General features: G+C 48.1%; 1 protein-coding gene across 4 annotated transcripts; it reads right to left on the bottom strand.

Annotated features, from left to right (window-relative positions):
* On the bottom strand, window positions 1–24,125 carry GJB1 (gap junction protein beta 1). Of its 4 annotated transcripts, none has more exons than XM_083422525.1 (2): window positions 23,943–24,125; window positions 1–1,952 (listed from the first exon to the last, which is right to left on the bottom strand). In XM_083422525.1, the coding sequence occupies exon 2, from the start codon at window positions 1,938–1,940 to the stop codon at window positions 1,104–1,106; it is 837 nt and encodes a 278-aa protein (XP_083278651.1). In that variant the 5' UTR covers window positions 1,941–1,952; window positions 23,943–24,125; the 3' UTR covers window positions 1–1,103. The 4 variants fall into 4 exon arrangements, with proteins under 4 accessions (XP_083278651.1, XP_083278649.1, XP_083278650.1 ...); XM_083422523.1 differs by lacking the exon at window positions 23,943–24,125 and adding an exon at window positions 10,724–10,831; XM_083422524.1 differs by lacking the exon at window positions 23,943–24,125 and adding an exon at window positions 8,316–8,385.
* Between the last annotated feature and the right edge of the window lie 1,662 nt (window positions 24,126–25,787).

Raw genomic sequence — 25,787 nt, forward strand, 5'->3', positions numbered from 1 at the left:
TTGCAAAACCAGCTTTAATACTGTGTGACTGCTTTGGCAAAATGAGGTGTAGCAGGTGATGAAAATAGCCCGGGAATGTCCCACCTCTCTGCCCCCACCCCAATCTTCTTTGAACCCTGGCTAAAGGAGAGCAGCAGTGATGATGCAGAGGTGGGGGTTGCTGGCTTTTTCCCCCCAGTGGGAGGGCTCCCCATCCTTTAACCTCTGCCTGGCTAGGAAATCAGGTAGTTGCAGTGAAAGCAGTGCCATTTTACCTTTTCTCTGTTGTGTTTAAAAGGCCCGGGAACACTCCCAATGCAGAAAGGAAGGGGCAGGAAAGAGGTGGCCCCCCCTGGCCTGCATAAGTTGCTGCTGCTGCTGCTGCTGCAAACCTTTTCCTCCAAAGCACTAGCCAGGGCGGTGGAAACCAGCGTGAAGTGCTGGCTAGAAACAGCAGGGAGAATTCAAAAGACGCAGACCAATGTGCGTGAGCTCTTGTCCCGCCTGCTGATGAATCCTGGGCCACAAATTTCCCTGGACTACACAGTATGGATACAAAGTGCTTCCAGGATGTAGAAAGCATGTCAAATAATATAATATTTGGGTTTAGCATCTTTTATTTTTGCTTTCCTTTCTTTCTGGTGTAGGTTAGGGTGATAAAGAGCAGGAGGTGTTGGGAGGGCAAAAGGGAAAAGGGCCTGGCCAGACAAGGAAAAGGCACACAGGCCCCCCAATTCTGCAATATTTTGACCCCCAGAATGGGGCCCAGCAGGGGAGTCTTAGTGCCTACCCAATCATCCCTAGGCTGCTGAGGCCTAGTTAATCACAACTAGAGGCATATTCAACAGAGGATCTGTAGTGGGCAAATTGTGTGATTCTCGATATCAGAGGCCATCCTGTCCACAGGGACTGTGCCTGGAGGACATTGTGTGGGCTAGCAGTAGGGAGAAAAAGGCCACGGCTGGTGGGGCATCTGGCAAATCGGAGGGAGCCCAGTGTGAGGGCTTGACAGAGTGATGGTGATCTGACTTGGCAGGCCCACAGCCGCGGCCCCCCCTCTCCCCACCAGGCGTGCTGTGCTGTAACCAAGTTTTGAACACCCCTGCCCTCCGGTCCTGAGACCCTTAGCAGGCTGAGCATCGGTCACTCTTCTCTTGTATCCCTGAGTTCCGCCGGAGAATGTCTTTGAGGGAGCCGTCCTGCTCCGTCAGCAGCTGGTTGATTTCGTTCTGCTTGTACTCAGAGAGCTTGTGGCCCAGGAAGGAGCCCTTCTTCGACGAAGGGTTGTGGCTCTTGGATGCGCGTCGGGCGCAGGCCCTCACCAGCAGGAACACCACCTCCGTCAGGTTGAGGATGATGCAGATGCCCGAGGTGGCCAGCATGAAGACGGTGAAGACGGTCTTCTCGGTAGGGCGCGAGATGAAGCAGTCGACCGTGTTGGGGCAGGGGTACACGTCGCACTTGACCAGGCGGATCATCTGGTACCCTGGGTAGATCATGTAGAAGATGTACATGAAGGTGCCTTCAAAGACGATGCGGAAGATCACGCTGCAGATGTATGTCCACCACAGGGACCCAGAGATGCGCATCTTGTGCTTCTTCACCTCCTCCAGGTGCTTGGGGTCTCCGTGGCCCGTCATGACCAGGAGCTTCTTCTCCTGGTGCTGCTGGTATGCCACATGCATGGCCACCAGCAAGGCTGGCGTGGTCACCAGGATGAGCTGTAGGGCCCACAGGCGGATGTGGGAGATGGGGAAGTAGTAGTCGTAGCAGACGTTCTTGCAGCCAGGCTGCTGCGTGTTGCAGGTGAAGGACGACTGCTCATCCCCCCAGACGCTCTCCGCGGCCACGACCAGCACCATGATGCGGAAGATGAACACCACAGAGAGCCAGATGCGGCCAATGGCGGTGGAGTGGCGGTTCACACCGATCACCAGGGCATAGAAGCCTTCCCACTTCATTCTTCCGCACTCCTGCAAGGGAACAGCAGAGCCGGGTCAGAGCAGGATGTAGGCAGGTGCAGGTTCCTCCTCCTCCACAACCACCACCACCGTGCTGCTGGTAGGGATACAGGTGGATGCATAACACGAGTTATGCCACAGAGGTCTATCTAGTTCAGTATTGTCTACACAGGCTGGTAGCAGCTCTGCAGGGTTTTAGGAAGGGGATATTCCCAGCTCTACTTGGAGATGCAGGGGATGGAACCTGGGGCCTCCTGTGTACAAGGGAAAAGCTTTCCTACTGAGCTACGGCACCTGCCAGAAGGACAGAGAGTGTAGCCATCGCAGATTCTCCTAAGTAATATTTTTCAGAGAAAGGCCCATTTCCCTACCTCCGTTCTGCTAAGCAAGGCAGGCGTGTATCAACTGCTCCAAAGCCGTGCTGTTGCCGGACTTCTGAAATCAAGAGTCAATGCTTCTGTGCCCACCTTTATTGTTTTATTTTAGGGCCTCCTTTAGTTCAGCTTTTACCTGCAAGTACTGTGGCCGAAAAAAAGCCACATTTTAACAATGGATGGAGCTGCAGTGCCTGACACCCAGTTTGCACAATCCCTGTTTTCAAAAGAAAGCACCTGGACTTGGGTCTGGTGGGAATTGCTCTGACCTGCACAATCCAAAACAAGTGTGAAAAAGGTAATGGTGCTATTCAACCATTTTTACTCAGCATAGACCCATTGGAAGGAATGAGCATGACTGAGGTCCATTATTTTAAACAGGTCTACTCTGACCAAAACGTAGCTGAATGCCACCCCTAGGATCATCCAAGGGAATGCCAAGTTGCAACCCAGACACATCACAACATTTCCAACACTGTTTCAACACATCCAGTTCTAGAAGGGAACCAGGGGCAATGCCAGTTCTGGCTGAGACTTCTTGTACAGGAACACGGAGGCTCAAGTCTTTAAACAGAGGGGCTTCTCTGGGCAACAGGCAGTCACAGAGGAGACCACTTTCAGCGGCTCCCTTTCTGCTGCTGCTGTAAGGCAGTCTTCACCAACTTGGATCTCTCCAGTCTTGGGCCATGCTGGGCAGGGCTGATGGGAACTGCAGGCCAAAACAGCTGGAGAGATCTTTCCCTGCCCGCTTTTGTTGGGGGCTACATTCCCTGGGAAGGCAGCAGAATCTTTCAGGGGCTGCATGGTGGCCATGAATGGGGCGAAAGGCAAACTGTTCATAGGGGAACAGTTAGGGCCAGAGGTGCCAGCTTGCAAGGGCAATGGGATGGGGGGGGGGGCGGTGTCACATGTAAGCATCGTGCCTTCCTCCCTGAACTGGGCAGAAGCTTCCCAGGCTTTGGGAAGGAGGCGCCAGTGGAACATTGAGGGGACTAGCCTACTCCACTGCCAGCATGGCACTGGGCAAAGCCCAAGCTAAAACCAGATGGGGCCTTTAATTTCTGCCAGTCCATTTCCCCCCGTTCACACTCTGTATGAAAGCTGAGGGCTGTCCCAATTCTAGATAGTAAATGAAAACGTTCGCTCTGAAACCCACAGGTGTGTCTTCATAGTCTCCTGCTTTGTAGCCATGGATCTTTTCTCAAGGGAGCAGCACAGCCTAATGATGTCTGTCTATTCTCCCTCCCTCCGTCCCTGCTTCCCTGACCACCTCCCACTGTTCCTATGAGAGGCACATGACATGCAGCAGAGCAGAGCGTTTGATGGGGAGGTCCTGAATTCCATTGGGGGCAAAGCTTTGCTGCTTGCTTGCTGGCTCTCTCACTTACTTGCAAAGATGAGGTGCAAAACAAACAACGAAGGTTTTCCAGGCATAGCGTGGGACCAGAGATGCATGGCATCTCCTTTCCTGATGTCCACAGCACTTTCTGTTCTGTCACAGTGCAAGCCAGCCCAAAATGGGCCTTTCAACATGATGGTTTGGAGAGCGACAGAAGCGTTGGTCAAACATTACATTCAACGAGGGTTTAATTAATGTAAATGTGAACGCTGCTTAGGGAGTCAGATCATTTGTCCATCTAGCTCAGTATCACCTGCACTGACTGGCAGCAGCTCTCTGGGATTTTGGACCATGGTCCACCTAGAGATATCAAAGGTTGAACTTGGGGCCTTTTGCATGCAAAGGGGATGCGCTCCCACTGAGCCACAGATTTTCTAAGAGCCATAGCTTAGAGGAAGAGCACCTGGTGTGCATCCAGTAGGTTCCAACTTCAGCTTTTGGTACCTCCAGGCAGGGCTTGGAAAGACTGCCCTGTCTGAAATGCTGGGCAGCTGCTGACGGTCAGTTTCAACAATACTGAGCTGGATGGGCCAATGGTCTGACTCCACAGAGGGCAGCTTCCTTTTCTGCCTCTGCATACGAACAGCTGAGCTGTAAAGCCAAACAGTTACTCACATGGAGCATTAAAGTCTCTGAACACCAGTGGAGCTGCACAAAACAACACAGGTAAGCTCATCCATGCACACATTTGTACACATGGCAAAGGCAGGTTGTACCTGTGTTTGAACAAGCCTACAGCCAGAAAAAGTGGCAGCACTGCAGATGCCCAAATGCCTTTCAAGCAAAAAAAGGGGTTCTCTTTCTGTCAGAGACAGGATGAGTTCCAGGAGGTGAAGAGGTGCTGGTATCACCCAAGAGCCACAATGATCACCCAGCTGCTCCAGAGGCAAACTCCGTGTGAGCTAACAAGGGCCGGGTTCAGAAGTCACCACAGCCCCAAACTCACTAGGTGGACACTAGGCTCTCTGGACCTCAGGCGTTCAGCAGTTATCCAGAGATTGCTGTAGTGAGCAACCTTGCAAGGTTAAGGATTGTTAAGGAATAATACAGCTATAAACAAAGCATTTTGATTTTTTAAAAATTCCTGGGAAAGAGCTTTTCCAGCTTCTGGGCATCTCTTCACACCCATTTAGGTTTAAGTCTTGTCTAGAAACAGCTGCCATTACGCACTTCTTCTGATGCTACAGCCATTGACGCTTCAAAATGGGAAGGAGAGCTGCAGAAGAGTGGGTTGGGGTACCGACTTTTTAGATTGAACCTGTGCCCTTTGCTTGCTTCTGGAAAAATAGACAGGTCCTTCCCATCCCACCACTGAGGACCGCCGCCCTAATCTAGACTTCTACCCACCAAGTCATTCCTGCTTCTACAAAGATCTGGGTCGGGGGAGGTTTCACAGCCGGGACTTTACCTTGCCGCAGGTCCTTCCCAAGGCAGCCGCAGGCTCCCTCTGCAGGGTCAGGCCTCCCAGCAGACTGTGCCCAGCTCGGGGAAGTCATACGCTGCTTTATAAACTGCTTTGCATACAATGAGGCCTTTATCGGCCCCCAAACAACACACTTTAGAATTCAGACCAAGCGCCCGGACTTCCGCCCACCCTTGCCAAACAAAGTGTCTGTGTACGGCATTCCAGGCCGTTCTAACCAAGCACCAGCACCTGGTCCCAGGCTCTGCCAGGGGCCAGAGACCCCACACAGTGACCTCTCCCCTCCGGACATCAAAGGATAGAAGCTGGGGGTGCTAAACTTTGTGGAAGAAGGAGCCAGGAGTTTGACTGGAGGCGGCCGCTCTGCTCTCAGGCCAGTGCACACAGGCATGCCTTGGAAAGAACTACAATGGCCCTGGAGGAAGGGGGTGGGGTGGGAGAAGGAAGAGTTAAGGCTGCTAGTTGCTGCCCCCGGGGGTCAGAAGGGAGGATGCTCAACACGCCAGCTGCCTCAGCCATGACGCCTTTTGGCGTCAGCTGTACCATGTCCCACGAAAAGGGATGGTGATTTGCGTCTCCTTCCGGGGTGCAAAGTCAGTACCGGAATCCGGTGCCAAGCCTGGCAGAGCACAATGATGCCTTCAGTCCTTTGAGTTAGGAAACCGAACCCTGTTCCAGTGCATCCTTCCCTACACACCCACACACCCACACACCACACCCGTTCACACACCCGCCCACACACTCACTGCCCTTCATGAGCTCAACAGACAGAGCTGCCTGCCTAGAGCACAGGAGGTAACTGCTGGGCAGAAGAGCTTTGCTGTGGAATAAGCTCACAGAGCATAAACTCGGTCCAAGAGAGATTCCTGCCACATGCATGAAGGGGTGAATGCAGGGGGGGAAATCACAGGGACAGAAACTGGGGCAACTGCTGGCAGGTGCTGGGCTGGGGGCTGGGCATGGAGGCAGTGCCGGATTAAACCCTGTGGAGGCCCCTAGGCAGTCAAAATCCGGGGTGGGGGGGGTTGAGCCTTGCTAATTATCTCCTAGTACATTTTTGCTCTTTCAAGTTCAAATCAATATTGTTTTGCTCCGTTGTGGGGCCCATAGACCAGCACCTACTCTGCCTATTGGTAATCAGGCACTGCATGAAGGACTTATCAAGCAACTCAAGGCAGCAAATGGATTCTGTGTCTGGAGTATTTGTGGGCTAAGACCTTTCAAATGCAGACCCGTAGGAAGGATGGTGGACGAGGACAGCTCCCAAAGTCCATGCGATGCTACAAGGGGGCTGGAAGGACTGAGCACTGTCCCAACTGGATGGCAACTTGATCCCAGATCCCAATCCAGTACTTGCAGTGAAGGCGGGTGGGTGGAGGTGCAATGAAGCAATAGCACAGTGATTTTTCTGTGGGAAGGTAACCATTAAACCAGTTCAAACATAGCTGGACAAGGGGCCATGGGTCTGGAAGGAGCAAAGGTCCTATTCAGGGCACCAGAAAGCTTTGGAGAGGAAGTGGCTCTCACTTGAGAACCAAAGGTGAGTCATGTTGGCTATGGGAGTGAACGTTAAAAAGTAAAATAAAATGCATTTTCCACCAACGGAAACAGTCTCCTTAGAGCACAGCGCAGTTCATGGAATCATAGAATCTAGGAGTTGGAAGGGACCCAAGGGTCATCTAGTCCAACCCCCTGCAATGCAGGAATCTCAGCTCAAGCATCCATGACAGATGACCACCCAACCTCTCTTTAAAAACCTCCAAGGAAGGAGAGTCCTCCACCTCTCGTGGGAGACCGCTCCATCGAAGAACAGCTCTTTCTGTCAGAAAGTTTTTACGAACGTTTAGTCGGAATATTTCTTTGTTATAAAACATTCACTTTGGGTGTTGGTATGCATCCCAATAAAACAATGCAATTAGACAATGGAAAAATAAATACTGGACAGCACATAAAGCAGATCTGGGAAAATGATCAAACGGCAGCACTAGTTGGTGGTCGAAGGAAAGGATGCCCCCTACTCGAATGAGAAGGCACAGATGGGGAATTTGTAGCCCTCTAGGTGCAACTGAGATGGGACGCGGGTGGCGCTGTGGGTAAAAGCCTCAGCGCCTAGGGCTTGCTGATCGAAAGGTCGGCGGTTCGAATCCCTGCGGCGGGGTGCGCTCCCGTTGTTCGGTCCCAGCGCCTGCCAACCTAGCAGTTCGAAAGCACTCCCAGGTGCAAGTAGATAAATAGGGACCGCTTACTAGCAGGAAGGTAAACGGCGTTTCCGTGTGCGGCTCTGGCTCACCAGAGCAGCTTCGTCACGCTGGCCACGTGACCCGGAAGTGTCTCCGGACAGCGCTGGCCCCCGGCCTCTTGAGTGAGATGGGCGCACAACCCTAGAGTCTGTCAAGACTGGCCCATACGGGCAGGGGTACCTTTACCTTTCCTTTAGGTGCAACTGAACCACAACTCTCTTCACTCCTGACTATGGAGAACACTGGCTGGAGTCTGAGGAACAAGAGGAGGCACAACAGGAACAGCCTTCACCCATTTCTGCGACCATCTGAACACGTCCGTCCCCCCCCCCCCCCGCCTTGCTGAAACTCGGTGAGGATGTTCTGCAAGGCGTTCTGCCACCTGTCTTCTGTGCCTCAGATGTGAGGAAGACAAGCAGCAACACCACACACCAGAAGCGTCTGAGTGGGCAGGGTGCTGCCTCTTGCGCTTCTGCCACCTGAGGCAGCTGCTTCATCCTGCCTCATGGGTGGGCCGGGTCTGAAGCACAGAGATTCCCCATCCCTCTGCTGTCTTTAGCAGCCAAGGAAAAGATTTAATGAAATAACAGACCAGGCAAATTTCCTGTGAGAGTTCTGGAATTTGGGAGTTGCAACCAAAAAGACTATGCCCTGCATGTAAAGGGACACAGTTCAGTGGTTCAACATCTGCTTTGCATACATAAGAATCCAGGTTCAATCTGGGGGAGATCCCCTGTCTGAAATTCTGGAGAGCTACTGCCAGTCAGTACTGGGGCAGAAGACAGCTTCTTATGTTCCTAATGTAGTGCCAATAAATAGTTTGCTATGTTGCCATAGAAAGGAAGAGCCCCAGCTCAGTGGTAGAGCATCTGTTTGGAATGCAGAAGGGCCCATGTTCAAACTCCAGTTTCTCTAGGTCGCATTGGGAATGTCCCCTACCTGAAATCCTAGAAAGCTGTTGCCAGGGAGTGTAGTCAGTTCTCAGATAGGTGGACCAATGGTCTGACTCAGAATAAGGCAGCTTATTGTGTTCCCAAATGGCCACACCAGCAACAGCGGTGGCAAAACCAGGGCAGATGTGTTTGGGTGCGGCATGCAAACCAAGATAGCAGCCATTTGTCTCACTGTGAGCCAGAACAATCGCCATCCCTTGGCAGAGTTTACCTAGTGGGAGAGGACCAGGGTGGGCTGTAGGGAGCTTGACGCCACAGGTCAGCATTGACGGCAATGAGCCTTGGCTGAGCTCTTTTCAGGGGGTGGGGCCTGGCAGAAGTGGCAGAAGAGGGACAAGAACAGCCAGGACTGGACAGGGGTTTGCAAGAGAGAAGGGAGCACAGATCCAGCAGTGAGCCTGAGCCCAGCAAAGGGTGCTTTTGGAGGGGGTGGGGCTCTGCGTCAAAGGAGCATTAACCCACTGCTTGCAGGATAGGAAATGGAACCGTCCTCATCAATTGTGAGCTTATTTGTATGCAGCTTTCCTTTGGTAAACACATGCTCAAAGTGGCGCATAACACCATACAGAACAAAATAGAGTAACATTTGAAGGTAATGAAAGGATAGTTAGAAAAAAAGAACACAATTTAAACAGTCGTACTATTGTTAATAAGGCAAGCAAGCAAACATCTCCTGTTAAATAAACTTTGAAGCAATGCCTAGTAATATAACAAGAAACCTCCAAACAGCAGCAACAACTGCACATTTTATCCAAAACTAAATGCTGCCCAAGCAACATCCCATTGGAGCTTGCTCCAACTTAAAGCAGCCTTGGGGCAGCCCCAGAGGATGCCCCTGTTTTTGTTACAGCTTCCAGGTAGGGCATTCACATTCCCTAAGCAGCACAGGCATTGCTGTTGCCAGCTGACACCATGGCAGAGCTTACTGGCCACTTCAACATCATGGTAATATTTCAGCAGTTGCAGTCAGGAGGTTACGTGTGCATTTCTTGGGGTGGGGAAGACAGCTTCCTAAGTTCACGCATGCATTTCATGCATTTCTGTGAATTGCACTTCTGGACAAAACATATTTTCGCAAGGACAAGAGAGCAGAATCTTGAAGTTCACATTCACACTTAACTCTTTCTTATCATTTTCTCTCTACAGACCGCCAGGCAGAGAGGCCAGGAGCTAGGCAACGCACAGCGGTGTTCTTTTCCTTTTTTAAAACCATTTTTATTAAAACTTGAGAAAAGAACAAAAAAGCAATATACAAAATTAACACCAAACAACAAGCATTTTTTAAACATATAAACTAAAAGAAAGAAAATATAGAAAAAGAAAGGGAAAAAAAGAAAAGGAAAAGAAAAGACATCCAATTCTCCGTCTATTAACTTTCTAGACTTATGCAAATCCCTAGCTCCATAATAGCCTCTGACTCTTCTGCTTTCCATAAACAAATCTTTTTTAGTCTTAAAACCCAGATATCACAAGCTCATTTTCTATTTTGCACACAAAGTCCCTAAGGGGTTTCCAATTATTCATAAATGTCAACAAATTTTCTCTTAATTTTCCTCTAATTAAGCACATCAACTTTGCCATCTCAGCCAAATCCACTAATTTCAATAACCATTGCTCCATAGAAGGTAATATATATGTCCTTGCATCCTTGTACAAATAACCATCTTGCCACTGCAAAGCATAGTCATGTTCAACTTCCACAGCCCAGTTCCCATCACTGCTCGGCCTCCAAAGCGCATAAGCCCCAATAAGGGCTAGAAACTTGCACTTGGCTTTTAAACACAGACACACACTAAAGGAGGCTTTCTCAGCTTGCTGTAAAGTTTACACCCAATACTGATTTCTGCAGTGCTGCAGAAGGAACATTATGCTGGAACAGGAGAGGATTTCCTCTTTATCCAACAGCCAGCTCTGTTGCTTAATTTCTGGCACTAACTTCAAATGTGAGAAGTTCTGTTGAACGCTGAAAATTTCTGATACGAAATGGCATGAATCAGAAAACGTAGTGGAAAAACAAACGAAAGGTTAGGGTGGGGGAGAAAGAGCATTTGGGTTGCAGGTGTCTGGATTTGACTATGCAACTTTGGGACTTGGACGTTTACAGTCTTCCATTTGCTCTGCATCAAGCAAGTTCCCGCTGCTGTTTTGCGAATGTTCCAGCCATTGCTTATGAAATAACTGTATTTTGATGTGTTCCACTCCCCCCCACCAAAAACCCCCAGCTTATATCCGAATTGAGAAAAAGTTGCATTTCAATGCATACATAGTTTTTTAGATCCTGGATGTTAAAGTCTGTAGGCACAAACTCCTAGGAACTCCACACACTGACAAAACCAAAGCATTGCCTAGCCCCACAGGATCTCTGCCAGCCTCGCCCCTTGCCAGCACACTTACCTGTAGCCAATCAGAGGACAGTCACCAGCATAACCTTTCTGCAAAAAGCTTCAGCCCAGCTGCCCCAGCCGAGCTGTTTATACCTTGGGGCAGCCCCTCCCACGTCCCTCCCTCTTTCCATCTAGGGAAAACCAAAGGAAGGAGGGGAGATTCTTTTACCCACCCTGACTTCGCCTCTTCTTTGCCGCCTCCTGCCCATATAAAGCACAAGAGGCACATAGCATAAGGATGTGTGGTTGGCACTGCCAGTTCAGCCCAGAGATTTCTGCAGGAGCAGTGCCCACTCATCTGGGTCAGATGCCTTGGGCAGATGCTCCCCACCTGACTCTGCCAGACACAGGGGTGGCAGCAGCAGCGGCAGAGTTTCATGGCCAAATGCTCCCTTTCCACCATGCAGGACCCAGAAGATGCCAGCTGTGAACAGAGCACTATGTGCCCACACCTCTCTGAGTTGGCAGCACCTGCTTCAAAACAGGAAGATGGACTCCTGGGTTAATTCCTCCAACCCACCCCGTGTCCATACACCCTAGAAGCAGTTTTTGCAATTAGCTGTGAACGCCACAAACCAAATACTGTGCCCCCACAAGCCTTTCAAACTCTTGCAAAAGCCAATCCTGTATGTAAACATTAACTCACGTGTACTAAGACGCCCCACTCCAAGGTTCCGCTAACAGCTGTTGAAACAGCCCAAAGGTCACAAGACCCGGAGAAGGCAAAGCAAGCAATACCGTTGCACTAGGCTCACTGTCTGGGCACAGCTGGATCAAGTGTGCTTCAACACAGACACCAGAGATGATGGCAAAATCATTGCCCATTGCGATAGCTGGCCAGTAACCTTCCTCAGGGCTTGAAATTTACCCCAGAACCTGCTCTGGATGTCAGGGATCAATTCCAGAGACATAACATTTTAATACTGTCTCCTGAGCATGTGCAGAGTGCCTCTTTCCTTTTCCTCCACAGTAGGTGGAGAGGCTGAACTCCTGTCTCGGAGGAGCTGGTTTCCAGTCAGGCTTAAGTGCCAACAGGTCTCGTTCTAAGAAACCAGCTGGCTATGCTTCTGCATGGAGTATTTTGCATTGTCAAAGGCAGCTTGTGCCTCCATAAGCAACGTGGAAGCGGCCCCAGCCTCACAACCTGGCCCACAACCCATTTCACCTGCGAGGTGGTCGGCTGGTTGAGGACAACAGAGAGAGGAACATCAATCCTTATTGCGCAAAAGGCCCAATCAAGTTTGTGGTGTGACCGTGGCAGTGACTCTGAGCACCTATAGCAAAGGCAGGCATAGGAAAAGCAGCTAGGACATACAAAGAGCCTGGCTGCTGGATCAGGCCAGTGGCCCATTTAGTCCAGCCGCCCTGTTCTCACAGCAGCCAATCAGATTCTGGACCTGAGCTTCATAGCTCCTCAATACAATTGCAATTCCAAGACCTTGTTTTCAGAGGCATCTGCCTCTGACAGTGGAGGCAGACCCTAGACATTGTGGCTAGCAGCTATCAATAACCTCGCCCTACATGCATTTCTCCAGTCCTCTTTTAAAGCCATCCATGTTGGTGGCCGTAACTACTCCTTGTGGGCAGCTGTTGACAGCTGAGTGGGAGGATCCCTCCCTCCCCTAAAGAGGTAGAAAAAAAACTTGCCAGAAAAAGGTTCCCGGTTTCTTCTGCACTGTCCTCTAGCTTTGATGGGCACAGAACTGGTGCCGCCTCGCGGGGTGGATCCTGTGTCTAACTATGCCTTTCTTGGGCAGTGCCCTCTCTGCAACGCTTTGGTGTCATAGAAGGCAATGATTTTATTTGTCCCTCCCTGCCTCAGTTAAGGAAGGGCAGGGCAGGCGGGGTGCCAAAGTACTTATCGCCTTTAGTAACAAGTACAGCTCACCCTGTACTCACCCAAGAACTGGGAGAAAGTTAAAACAGCCACCCAAATGGGCCGGATGGCCCTCGTGCAATGGACAGGTGCCAGGTGACGGCTGGGCAGGATAGCACCTACTGGGGGCTGCCGAGGGTGCTGGTAGACAAAGCCAAGCAAGACTTGAAGTCTCCTAATGAGGGCTAAAAGGGCCCATGGCACTTAGGCATTCAGGAAGCTGCCTTTGCAGAGTCAAGCATATTGGGTCCTTCGGTATTGCCTGCACTGATTGGCAGCAGCTATCCAGGGTTTCAGGCAGAAGACATTCTCAGCTCTCCCTGGAGATTCCAGTGTGGGAAGTTGAACCTGGGACCTTCTGTTTGCAAAGAAGATACTTTAGCACTGAGTTATGACCCTTTCCTTGAAATATCTGTGTTGCTTATGTTCCAGTCTCAATGCACTGTCAGATTTTAGTGGAGAGTTGCATATATATTTTTTGTTAAAAATCAGTAATTTCACATCTGGATTCTTTCACAAAGCTCTTGCCCAGGTTTATGCCATCTGGGCAAAGTAACCTTTAAAAAAAAATCCATGAACCAGTTTGCCCTAAAATGTCACATTTTGTCACCTCTTTCATTTGCTTAAAAATGATAAGACCTCCCTGAAAAAGTGGTTCAGGCACAGCTATCTGCAGTGAAGAATTCACCCAACTTCATTGCCATCTCCTTAGCCATAGCTTAGAAGTAGAACAACATGTGCTTTGCAGCAGTGCCTTGGTTCAATCCCCAACATCTTCAGGTAGGGCCAGAATATACTCCTTGCCTGAAATCCCATAGAGTCACTGCTGGTGACACTGAACTCAATTGACAAAGGATCTGAGTGTGCGTAAAGGCAGCCTCCTGTGGGTGCCAATCATGTCACACCTTTGTCACCTCACAGTCTGGACCAGTTCCTTGGGCGCTCTCCTGCTCACAATGTATTTAAATGACACATTTGTTGCTTGTTTTTAATGTTTTTAACAATCTGCTGAGGAATTCTTTTCTCCACATGCTTCACTATCAACCTAAGATTTGTTTTGACAAGATTTGTTTTCCTAGTCTGAGCAATCCTTCTACTTCCCAAATAAAGCTTTCTTGTCTTTTATAGCTTCCATGACTCTACTCATTAACCAGACTTTACATCCTCTTGTGCCTTCCTGAACTAAGGTGTTTATTCTATCTGAACTTTATTGTAGTGGTTTGAAATAATGACCAAACCTCTGCAGCACAATGGCAGAATGCGCTATTCTCCTTTATTTTAATTTATGTTAGTAAAAAGATTTATTTTTTTTAAAAAAAAGAGAGACTCTTTGTATGTGGTTTTTGTTTATACGGTTCTGTTTATATTTTTGTTCATTCAAGGATGTGTTAACAGAGAAATCTGAGGGCTCCCTTGGACAAAAACAAAGACACCAACCAGGATAACTTGGAGCAAAACAGCAGCCTGTGGGCTTGGCCTTTATTGAATACTGTCGCGACAGGACTCCCACCCACAACAAGATTAAGCAAAATGGAAGTCCAGAACAAAATAAGACCCCACCTTTTATTAGTTACTAATTCCCCAAACTACACCCCTAAGACTACATCACAACTACATCACAAAAAGGAGGGGTTGAGGGAGGAGTTGTGGAGGTAACCTGAGTATCTTACTCCTATATGCAAGTTCTTTGTGACCTTGATGGTCTTCTGCTTGGACCATCAGGGTTGGCATAGCAACTGGGCAGGGCCTCCTGTGTATGTGCTGGTATGCTCAAGGGATTATGGCTGGCCTGTATCAAACCTTCCCCATTTTGTAGTCCTTCCTTCATGGAGTAAAATAAAAGTGGAACGGTGCAGATCCAATGTATGGTTGATTTTCTATCATTTATAACAGAAGTGTAGCGTATGTAGTGTGTGTGTGTGTGTGTGTGTGTGTGTGTGTGAAGTTTGTACAAACTGAATGATTGGGGGGGGGGCGTTCCTGCGACAGTTGTGCACATTATTTATGTTATATATGAATTTCAATAAAGTATATTTTCAAAAAAATAAAAATGGCAGAATGCACACACCAGCACTGAAGTGGTTTGGGGCACATGCCCCTGTTCCTGGGGTGATCCAACAGCCAATAATCACTTCCAGGGGTAGAAACATAGTAAAAAGTTTATTTCAAGCTGCAGCAAGAAAGGCACAGAAGATTGACACCAGAAGTCTGTTTGCCATCTAAGGCATGAGGCTGAGATTTATATGGTTTTCACATGAAACACAACATGTATTGAACATGCATTGGCTACTTGAAATGTGAGCAACACATGTGTCCATTTTCATTGGTTAATAAATACATGCTCCCATCTGCACATGCAAAATGCCATGACAATGGGTAACCCTAAGCAAAGTTGCATTTCTAGCTTTGCCTGCTGTCCATATCAGGTAGGTGTGACCTATTCCTGATTTACCTTGACTTACTGTTGCTCTTTCTCTGAAGACTCCTGGTCTTTCTCTGAAGGCCTTCTCATTCTTGCTGTTGTGTGCCAAGGGAGAATGAAGCAAGAGGCCCAGAGATGGGTGCTATGCTGGGAAAAGACAGAAGATGCAGTTTCTATTCAGGGTGCAGAGAGAAAAAGGGGAACTTGCAGTTTAAGCAAAAAGGGGAGAAGGCAGCTTATTCACCTTGCACCCCACCCCATCACCACCCTGTAGCCAATCTCCCTTCACTCCTTGCTGCAGTTATTCAAAGGGTGCCTTCAGAGACCCGGCTTATTGAGCCTTCATCCTGATATGCATTCCCAGATATTACATGTAGGTTACACTTTGTCCTGTCTGTTACTGAGCATCTGTTCCAATTTATCTGCAGGCAATTTTTACGACGATGGGCCTTCACAAAGCTCACATAGAGGTTAAACTAGGACTTAACTACATTGGCAACACTTTATATGTGTTATGTATTTATATGTATTATGTATTTATATGTATACACTGTGACACCAGATGACACTGTAATAATTTTTTTTAAGGTCTTATATATATAATAAATGTTCATAAATGTACCAAGCGAACACGTAAGTATATAAACCATGTGCCTGAGACAGAACTGGAGAACAATCCTGAAGCCATTTTTACTCTCCCAAATTGACCTCAAACATTTCTCTGCAAGGGGGAAGGAAAGGGGAAAACCTCCCGTTGTCTCTTTGATCACAAATCCTGTCTTAAGGGTGTATCTGTGTACGAATAGGGTGAGCCTGTGACCTGGATTCAGGAACTGAGTATTTACCATCACAAAAGAATGACCAGACTGCCGATGTAAATGCAATCAGCGACCATTATCAGGTATCTGGCAGACAGGATTTCTGCTGTCGACTGCCCTTCAGTGATGTATGTATGATGTATTGGGGGGTGGTCTTGAGCTACAGGGTGGCAATTTCAAAATCTATATGAGCGCTTGCACATCAATGTTTGGGGTTCCTCCTCCCTCCTGCATGGGGGGGGGGTGAGCACCCAGTTGAATAAAGATCAGGCTTACTAGCTGCTTTGCTTCTCAATATTATCTGGTTGGCCTCTGTTATTTTCTCCTACCAATGGAGAACCTAAAAAAAAACCTCTATAAGGGCAGATTTTGTTTACAACATGCTGTGGAATCCTGTTTTTGCCAACCCAATTTCTCTTACAAATTTTACAATGCATTTAACCGAAACGCTTCTATGATGTTTCTAGATTCAGCCTATGTTGGGTCCATTATTGAGCATCTCTGTGTGCAGTTCTTACATGCAATTTAGATGCCTTTTTTGGAGGGGTGGTTCTTTTGACATTGAAGCCTGGACCACTCCAGGCAGGGGCCAAGGTAGGGGTGTGTGGTGGGTGCGGGCTGCCCCAGGTATTACCACTGAGGGGGGTGACAAAATGCGGGGCGACACTCACCGCAGGGCCTTCAGCATGCCTGGGAGAGACACGGTGGCTTGGGCACATGCAGGGCTCCGCGCCGCCCGCTGCCTCCCCCCCCCCCGCGGCTGAGTGGGAGGAGGGAGGCAGACTCCGGAGGCCCCGAGGTGCGCCCTGCCCCTATGGGGGGCTCGCCCCTGTCCCTGGACATGCTGCCCCAGGAGCCCCAGAGGCTTCCTCCACTGCTGGTTGACACAGACAATAGATAAATCAAAAGTACATATATTACATCAAGAGGGAATTAGCACGTTTACAGACCTTCATAAAACAACCAGCTAAGTTTTAAAGGGTTTTAAAGCAATGTGAGACTGATTCCTAAGAGCATGTTTGAGAATAAAAACTAGAATGTGGTCAGGGAAAGAGGGGGTGTTGGTTGAAGGAAGGGACCTGGGGTGAAGGTGTTGCTTGGGTGGTTGTTGTGGGGAAGGGAGTTTGGGTAGAGATTTAGTGGTCGAGGAAGTTTGTAGATAAAAATCTCAGAAGAAAGCTGGCACCTGTCTCCTTGATCCTTGCCCATCCTGGCTTATAAAAGCTAGCCGGGAAGGGCTGGGCAATGGGCTTCACGGGGTGGTGAATGCTTCTCTCTGTGAGGGAGCCTTCCCAGGCACAATGAAAGAGGCGGTCATTAAAGCGCTTCTTAAAAAACATCTTTAGACCCGGCCAGTATGGCCAACTATCGCCCAGTCTCAAATCTTCCATTCTTGGGCAAGGTGATAGAGCGATTGGTTGCTGAACAACTCCAGGCATGCCCGGAGGATGCGGACCATTTGGATCCCTTCCAATCAAGATTCATCATGGGACTGAAACTGCCTTGGTCAGGCTGGTTGATGATCTCCGATGGGCTAGGGACAAAGGTGAGAGCTGTTTCCTAGTTCTGCTGGATCTCTCAGCGGCCTTTGACACCATCAACCATAACATCCTTCTGGACCGTCTTGAGGGGCTGGGAGCTGTTATACGGTGGTTCTGCTCCTTCCTCCTGGGCCGTGTCCAGAAAGTGGTGTTGGGGGATAAGTGTTCAGACCCCTGGGCTCTCACTTGTGGGGTGCCTCAGGGTTCTGTCCTCTCCCCCCATGCTTTTTAATATCTATATGAAGCCGCTGGGAGAGATCATCAGGGGTTTTGGGCTGGGTGTTCATCAGTATGCAGATGACACCCAGCTCAACCTCTCTTTTAAATCAGAACCCGTGAAGGCAGTGAAGGTCCTGTGTGAGTGTCTGGAGGGAGTTGGAGGATGGATGGCGGCCAACAGATTGAGGTTGAATCTTGTTAAGACAGAAGTACTGTTTTGGGGGGACAGGGGGCGGGCAGGTATGAGGGACTCCCTGGTCCTGAATGGGGTAACTGTGCCCTTGAAGGACTAGGTGCACAGCCTGGGAGTCATTTTGGACTCACAGCTGTCCATGGAGGCGTAGGTTAATTCTGTGTCCAGGGCGGCTGTACCAGCTCCTTCTGGTACGCAGGCTGAGACCCTACCTGCCTGCAGACTGTGTCACCAGAGTGGTGCTTGCTCTAGTTATCTCCTGCTTGGACTACTGCAATGCGCTCTACGTGGGGCTACCTTTGAAGGTGACCCGGAAACTGCAATTAATCCAGAATACGGCAGCTAGACTGGTGATTGGGAGTGGCCGCCAGGACCACATAAGACCAGTCCTGAGAGATCTGCATTGGCTCCCAGTACGTTTCCGAGCCCAATTCAAAGTGTTGGTGCTGACCTTTAAAGCCCTAAACGGCCTCGGTCCTGTTTACCTGAAGGAGCGTCTCCACCCCCATCGTTCAGCCCAGACACTGAGGTCCAGCTCTGAGGGCCTTCTGGCGGTTCCCTCATTGTGAGAAGTGAGGTTACAGGGAACTAGACAGAGGGCGTTCTCGGTCGTGGCGCCCGCCCTGTGGAACGCCCTCCCTTCAGATGTGAAGGAAATAAGTAGCTATCTTATCTTTAAAAGACATCTGAATGCAGCCTTTTTTAGGGAAGTTTTTAATATTTAAAGCTGTATTGTTTGTAACACTCGATTGAAAGCCGCCCAGAGTGGCTGGGGAAACTCAGCCAGATGGGCGGGGTATAAATAATAATAATAATAATAATAATAATAATAATAATAATAATAATTTTGCAGCAATGGCTGAGAGCAGCAACGGCCTGTTTTTTTTGTTTTTTTTTTAAGGGAGGGGGTATGGATACTAAGGAAAGAGGGATCTGACATTTTGGGGCAAGACAACAAGGATGAAGAAATGAGCATAGCAAAAGGAAGAGCGCTAGTCTCTCCAGGAAAGAGGGACCTGACTGGCCTGAAATCAGAGGATAGGGGAAGGAGGGTCTTGCTAGCTGGTGGACTTGCCAGGTAAGAGACAGAAAGAAGTAAGGTTTAATAGCTTCCCTTATTCCTCCAGGCAGGGCTCTGCGTGTTGGAAGCAACAAAAGAGAAAGAGAGAAAGGAGGAGAAAGGAAAGGAGGAGAAAGAAAGTTCCTGGGCAGACAGCTGAGATTTCTTGAGTGTCAAAAGTTTCTCAGTTGGCAAGATAAAAAACATAATCCTTTATACCAGCTGTGGGCTTAAAAATTAAACCAGAAACAAAACAACAACAACTCTTATATTCCTGGCTGTGATCAGAGGGTTAAGAAGTTTTATGTGGTGCCAATTAGGAAGTGTTTGTCTAAAATGTTTGCAAAATGACTTTTAAAAAGGCTTCTTATCCTGCAGGGGAAGAGAGATTATTATATCTTCTGGGCTGGGCTAGCAACAGCCAGAAACTATGTGATTAGTAATTGGCAGGGAGGAAGGAGCGATATTCCAGTGACCATGTGCTGGCTTAACACTTCTAGAAGGATTCTGATGCTTTACAATTTACAGATGATAAGGGAAGGGTGGCAGAGGTTTACAGCGAAAGGAGATAGCCGTCAATGGGCTCCCAGGAGGTGTTGTGACTCAACGTGCTCAGAACTTTTGGTCTGCGTGAGTCCTGTAATGACTCATAAGCAAAAGCTGGGGTTTTATATTCTGTCTGGTGGGGACCAAAGGTGAACAAACTACCCCAGAAGGAACTCAGTGTGTCCCCCACCAGAGCCAATACTCTTCCCTTAACACCCCATAAACCCCAGCTTTGGCAGTAAACCCTGAGGAACAATCCATACTCACTGCCTTGTGAGACATCTTCAGGAGAAATAAAGGCTATGGAGTAAACCCTAAGGCGGTTGAATGGCGCCTTGCACGTCACTTTCTGGTAACTCCTGCAGCCAAGCTGGTGCCAAACCTCTTGCTCTGCTTTCCTTTGGACCATATCAGTGAGGCCGAGAGGGAGGGGTCTTGCCATCTGGTCAGCCCAGGACCTCCTTACACACTGCCCAAGCTTGTGCCCCTGAGGGGTCACCTCAGTGCTGCTAACGAAGCAAAAACAACACAAAAGACAGTGGTTATGAGCTCTAAGCTCAACCTGATTGGAGTAAGCTACAAACGATATAGGTAGCCTTCACTGGTAGGAGAGATCATTGTGTCTCATAGAATAATAGAATCTTAAGAGCTGGAAGGGACCCCAAGGGTCATCTAGTCCAACCCCTGCAATGCAGGAATTTCAACAAAAGCATCCATGGCAGATGACCATCCAGCATCTGCTTAAAAAGGGAAGGAGAGTCCACAACCTCTCAAGGGAGTCCGTTCTACTGTCAAACAGCTCTTGCTGTCAGAAAGTTCTTCCTGGTGTTTAGTCAGAATCTCCTTTCTTGTAACTTGAAGCCATTGCCTCGAGTCCTCGAGTCTCCAGAGCAGGAGAAAAGAAGCTTGCTCCCTCTTCCATGTAACGGCCCTTGAGATATTTGAAGATGGCTATCATATCTCCTTAGGATGGAAGTGAGAGCTGGACCATAAAGAAGGCTGATCACCGAAGAATTGACGCTTTTGAATTATGGTGCTGGAGGAGACTCTTGAGAGTCCCATGGACTGCAAGAAGATCAAACGTATCCATTCTTAAGGAAATCAGCCCTGAGTGATCACTGGAAGGACAGATTCTGAAGCTTTGGCCACCTCATGAGAAGAGAAGACTCCCTGGAAAAGACCCTGATGTTGGGAAAGATGGAGGGCACAAGGAGAAGGGGACGACAGAGGACGAGATGGTTAGACAGTGTTCTTGAAGCTACAAACATGAGTCTGACCAAACTGCGGGTGGCAGTGGAAGACAGGAGTGCCTGGCGTGCTCTGGTCCATGGGGTCACGAAGAATCGGACACGACTGAACGACTAAACAACAAAAATCATATCTCCTCTCAGTTGCCTCTCTTCCCGGCTAAACATACCCAGCTCCTTCAAGTGTTCCTCATAAAGCTTGGTTTCTAGATTCTTGATCAGCTTGGTTGCCCTCCTCTGCACACCTTCCAGCTTGCCAACATCCTGCCTAAATTGTGGTGCCCAGAATTGGACATAGTATTCAAGGTGTGGCCTGACCAAGACAGAACAGAGTGGGACTATTACCATACTTCCCTTGATCTGGACACTAGACTTTTGTTGATGCAGCCTAGGATAGCATTAGCTTTTTTTGCTGCTGTATCGCACTGTTGCCTCATCACACTGTTGTCTCACTAGTCAACTACTGCCCACCATAAGCCAGGAAGCTTCTGGTCAATAAACTGCTGACCTGCCACTGTCTGCCTGCTTCAATGGGTGCCTGGAGATCAGAGTATCACTCTGCAAGCGGACTAAACTTCTGCACTGAACAAAAAAGAAAAGAAAAAAACCTTCTTGCAACTAACAAGCTGGAATGTCAGGACCATGTTTCCTGGCTTGTCCACTAACTTGCTGCAGGTCAACGACTCATAGAAGATGACCACCATTGACCGTGAGCTGAAATCTGTCAACATTGACTTTGTCACTCTACAGGAGGCTGCACTCACTTCAAATGGCTGCCTCTGAGAGAAGAGCTACACCTTTTTCTGGCAAGGAGGCCATCCAGAAGAACCATGTATCCACAGTGTAGGCTTCACAGTGAGGAACTCTCTTCTGAACTGCCGACTGAAGGCTCAGAATGCTTACTTTTCCTCCACCTCTCAACCACCTCTAGTCTAGTTAACATTTTGAGGATTTTCACTTCCGCAACGAGCTCTAATGTGCAGTCCAAGGACCAGTTCTACGAGGAACTAGACCAGACTGTCAGGATGATCTCAGACTGGGAACACCTATTCCTGCTGGAAGATTTCAAGGCCAGAGTTGGCAAGGACTATCATACATGGGACAACTGCATAGACCGCTTTGGTATTGGTCGCATGAACGAGATCCAGTCACAGACTTTGGGTTTTCACATTTCAGTGGCACCCTGTGAAAATTTTGGGCATCACATGGCATAACCGAGTCTCAAACAATGGTGTTCTCCCCCAAGTCCACATTCCCAACATGTTCACACTCCTGTCTCAGTGACGTCTATGCTGTCTTAGTCATGTACACGGAATGGAGGATGGAAGGATCCCCAAGGAAGAGCTCCATGGGGACCTGTCTTCAGGCACCAGGCCTGTTGGCAGACCAGCTCTGCTTTACAAAGATGCCTGCAAACGTGACATGAAGGCTGCAGTGGAGGACCTACATTTTTGGGGCCCTGAAGCTTGAACTGTTATGGGGCCCCTTTGCAACCAGCAACAAGGTCTGGGTAACCACTGTTATCTTCTTCAATGGGATTGTTCACAACAAGCTTCACAACATCTGTGCTACTGACTCTCAAACTTGGGGATTGTTGAAATATATACAACAGAAAATAAATCAGTTTGAGTTGTGCAACTCAAATTGCATCTACAGTCATACCTCGGGATAAATACGCTTCAGGATAAGTATTTTTGGGTTGTGCTTCGTGGCGACCCAGAAGTAACGGAGCGTGTTACTTCCGGGTTTCGCCACTTGCGCATGTGCAGACGGTCAAAATTATGTCATGCGCATGTGCAGAAGCAGCGAAACGCAACCTGCACACGCACAGACACGCAGTCGTGTCTTACGTTCTGTTCAGGATGCGAACGGGGCTCCGGAATGGATCCCGTTTGCATCCCGAGGTACCACTGTACTAGAGCCAATGTTTTTAAGCAACGTGGACTAAAGTCACTTCTGGGGCCCCTCTGAGATTAGTTTCATAGTTTCATTAGTTTCATAGTAGCTCTGTCCCTGGAAAGCTAGTAAAATCAACCCCACCATGTGGAATCTCTTGCAGACGACTGCAGCGTCTGGAGACAGACTGTCAGGTCATGCATCTATGGTAGCGACCAGCGGAGCAATGCCCACTGGGAGGAGCACAGAGAAAAGAAACACCATAATACACCTACACCAGCACAACCGGACGCCTTCATCTGCCCCGGCTGCAACAAAACATTTCTCTCCTGTGTCGGTCTCTATAGCCACAGTAGGTGCTGAACCCTCCAATGTTTTGACCAGAAGGTGCATTCCTCCATTGTCTCCCAAAACAGACAGATGCCAGCAACAGCAAGGCCTTTGACTTCAGGAACTTGAAGCACTTAGCACCTGACGTCATTTGGCACATGGAGGCTGATTCTGTTCTTGATAACAACAAATATTGACTGAGGAATGTTTACTGCAAAAAAAGGAGAGGGCTTAAAAATTGTTGCACCTGTTTTCAGTGGAGAACAGAGGTTCACAGGCATTGTTTCATTAATGAGCCTCCCACTCACCTTACTGTCTGGATTTCATTCTTGTTGTTGGCATCCGTCTGTCTCGGGAGACAATGAAGTCTGCCTCCAGGGGGTGAAGTCAAACCTTGTTTTTCCTGCGTTAGCAGCACTGAAGTGACCTCCCTGGCAGTGTGTATGGAGGGCGTTCCTGAGGTGCCCAGATGACAAGACCCCATCTTGGCCTCACTGATGTGGTCCAAAGGAAAGCAGAGCAATCCCTTTGCCACCAGCTTGGCTGCAGGAGGAATGCAGGGTGCCAGTCAAATGCCTTAGGGACTCTGCTCTGGATTTGTGTGGGGTTTACTCCATAGCCTTTTCTTCTCCCGAATATATTCCACAAGGCAGTGGAGGTTTAGGATCAGAATTCTCCTAGATGGGCTACTTTCCCAGGTGGATGAGCCCATCGGCCCCTCACTTCCCCCTATAGCATGTGCAGAAACTGCCTTCTTGACCGTTGGACCCACTCTTGTCTACTCAATCCACTGGAGCCTGTCTTCACATGCAGGAGAGGTCCATAACTCAATGAGAGTTTAAGACTCCTTGGCTACCAGGCTTAGCTGGCCAGTTGAAGCTGTTTGTGGGGTGTGGCCGCTGTCACATGCTGACAGCTTCTAGGAGCCCCAGTTGAGAGCTGAGTGCAGGGTGGGGACCAAAGGTGGACAAAAGGCATAACATATCCCATGAGAGGTACTATCCTTCCCCCAATACACCCCCATTTCATTATAGTTCTTGGCAGTGCTTTTTAAAAAAGATAAAAAGGTGCTGGTACTCACAATGAAGTTGTTACAGTAAGTGCCACATTTTTAACATTTGGGGTGGGGAAGGTGCCGGGTGGTGCTGTGGTCTTAACCATGGAGCCTCTTGGGTTTGCTGATCAGAAGGTCAGCGATTTGAATCCCTGCGATGGGGTGAGTTCCCGTTGTTCAGTCCCAGCTCCTGCCAACCCAGCAGTTTGAAAGCACGTCAATGCAAGGAGATAAATAGGTGCTGCTGCGGCAGGAAGGTAAACAGTGTTTCTGTGCACTCTGGCGTCCGTCAGTCATGCTGTCCTCATGACCTGGAAAACTCCGGCTCCCTTGGCCTGAAAGCGAGAAGTAGTAAAGAAAGTGAAATATTTGGGAATTTGAGTGCCTGGCGTTCTCTGGTCCATGGGGTCACGAAGAGTCGGACACGACTGAACGACTAAACAACAACAACAACAACAAAGAATATAAATTTATTTCAAGATAATTATACACCAATGTGGAATGGAATTAAGAGAGATTTAGAAGCGTGGGGACAGGTGCAACTTTCTCTATGGGGTAGAGATGTCAGTAATTAAAATGAATGTGCTACTAAAAATGTTATTTTTGTTTCAACCAGTTCCAATAATCAAAGGGACAGCTATATTTAAGGAGTGGCAGAAAATAATTTCAAGATATATCTGGCAGGGGAAGAAACCAAGAATTAAATTTAAATTGTTAACTGATACCAGAGAAAGAGTGGGATTCGCCTTGCCAGACTTGAAGTTATACTATGAAGCATCTTGCCTCTGTTGGTTGAAGGAATGGATGTTGTTAGAAAATACAGATTTGTTGAAGGATTTAATAATAGGTTTGGTTGGCACGCATATTTATGGTATGGCAAAACAAAAGTGCATAAAGGATTTGGAAACCACATATTCCGAAAATCTCTATATGAAATATGGGATAGGTATAAAAACCTATTGGAAAGAAAAATACCACACTGGTTATCCCCATTAGAAGTGATGAGTGTAAAAAAGATAAATATGAGTAAAAATTGGGCCACATATGAAAAGTTATTAAGAAGGAAATAATTGGAAAATGAAACTTTATGAAGAGGTAAAAGAATATGTAAATGATTGGTTGCACTATCGCCAAATTAATGACATGTTTAAAGAATATTTAAAGAAACATGGATTTGGTTATACTAAGTCAAAAATTGAAATGGAAATATTAAATGACAAATTTAAAACATTGTCAAAAATGTATAAATTGCTGTTGGAATGGCATTTGAAAGATGAAGAGGTTAAGTTGGTTATGATACATTGGGCCAAAGACTTTGGTTATAATATACAGTGGTATCTTGGGTTACAGAAGCTTTGGGTTACGTGTTTTCAGGTTACAGACCCGCTGAAACCCAGAAGTACCGGAACGGGTTACTTCCAGATTTCGGTGTTTGTGCATGCGCAAAAGTGCTAAATTGCGTCACGTGCGTGCACAGACACGGCACTGTGGGTTGCGAACGCTGCGGGTTGTGAACGTGCCTCCCGCACGGATCACGTTCGCAAACTGAGCGTCCACTGTACAGTTAAAGGACTGGGAGAAATTATGGAAAGAAGGAACAAAATTTACTGCATGCAATGCTTTGAAAGAAAATGTAATGAAAATGATGTGTAGATGGTAGATTACACCAGTGAAATTAGCTAAAATGTATAAAGTAAGCAATAAATGTTGGAAATGTAAGGAAAAGGAAGGCACTTTTTATCATCTGTGGTGGGCATGTAAGAAAGTGAAAGGCTTCTGAGAAATGATTTATAATGAGATGAAAAAGATGTTGAAATATACATTTATAAAAAAAAAGAAACCAGAAGCATTTTTACTTGGCATTGTAGGCAC

This window comes from Podarcis tiliguerta (genome assembly GCF_965153285.1).
Source record: "Podarcis tiliguerta genome assembly, chromosome: Z".
Lineage (NCBI taxonomy): Eukaryota > Metazoa > Chordata > Lepidosauria > Squamata > Lacertidae > Podarcis > Podarcis tiliguerta.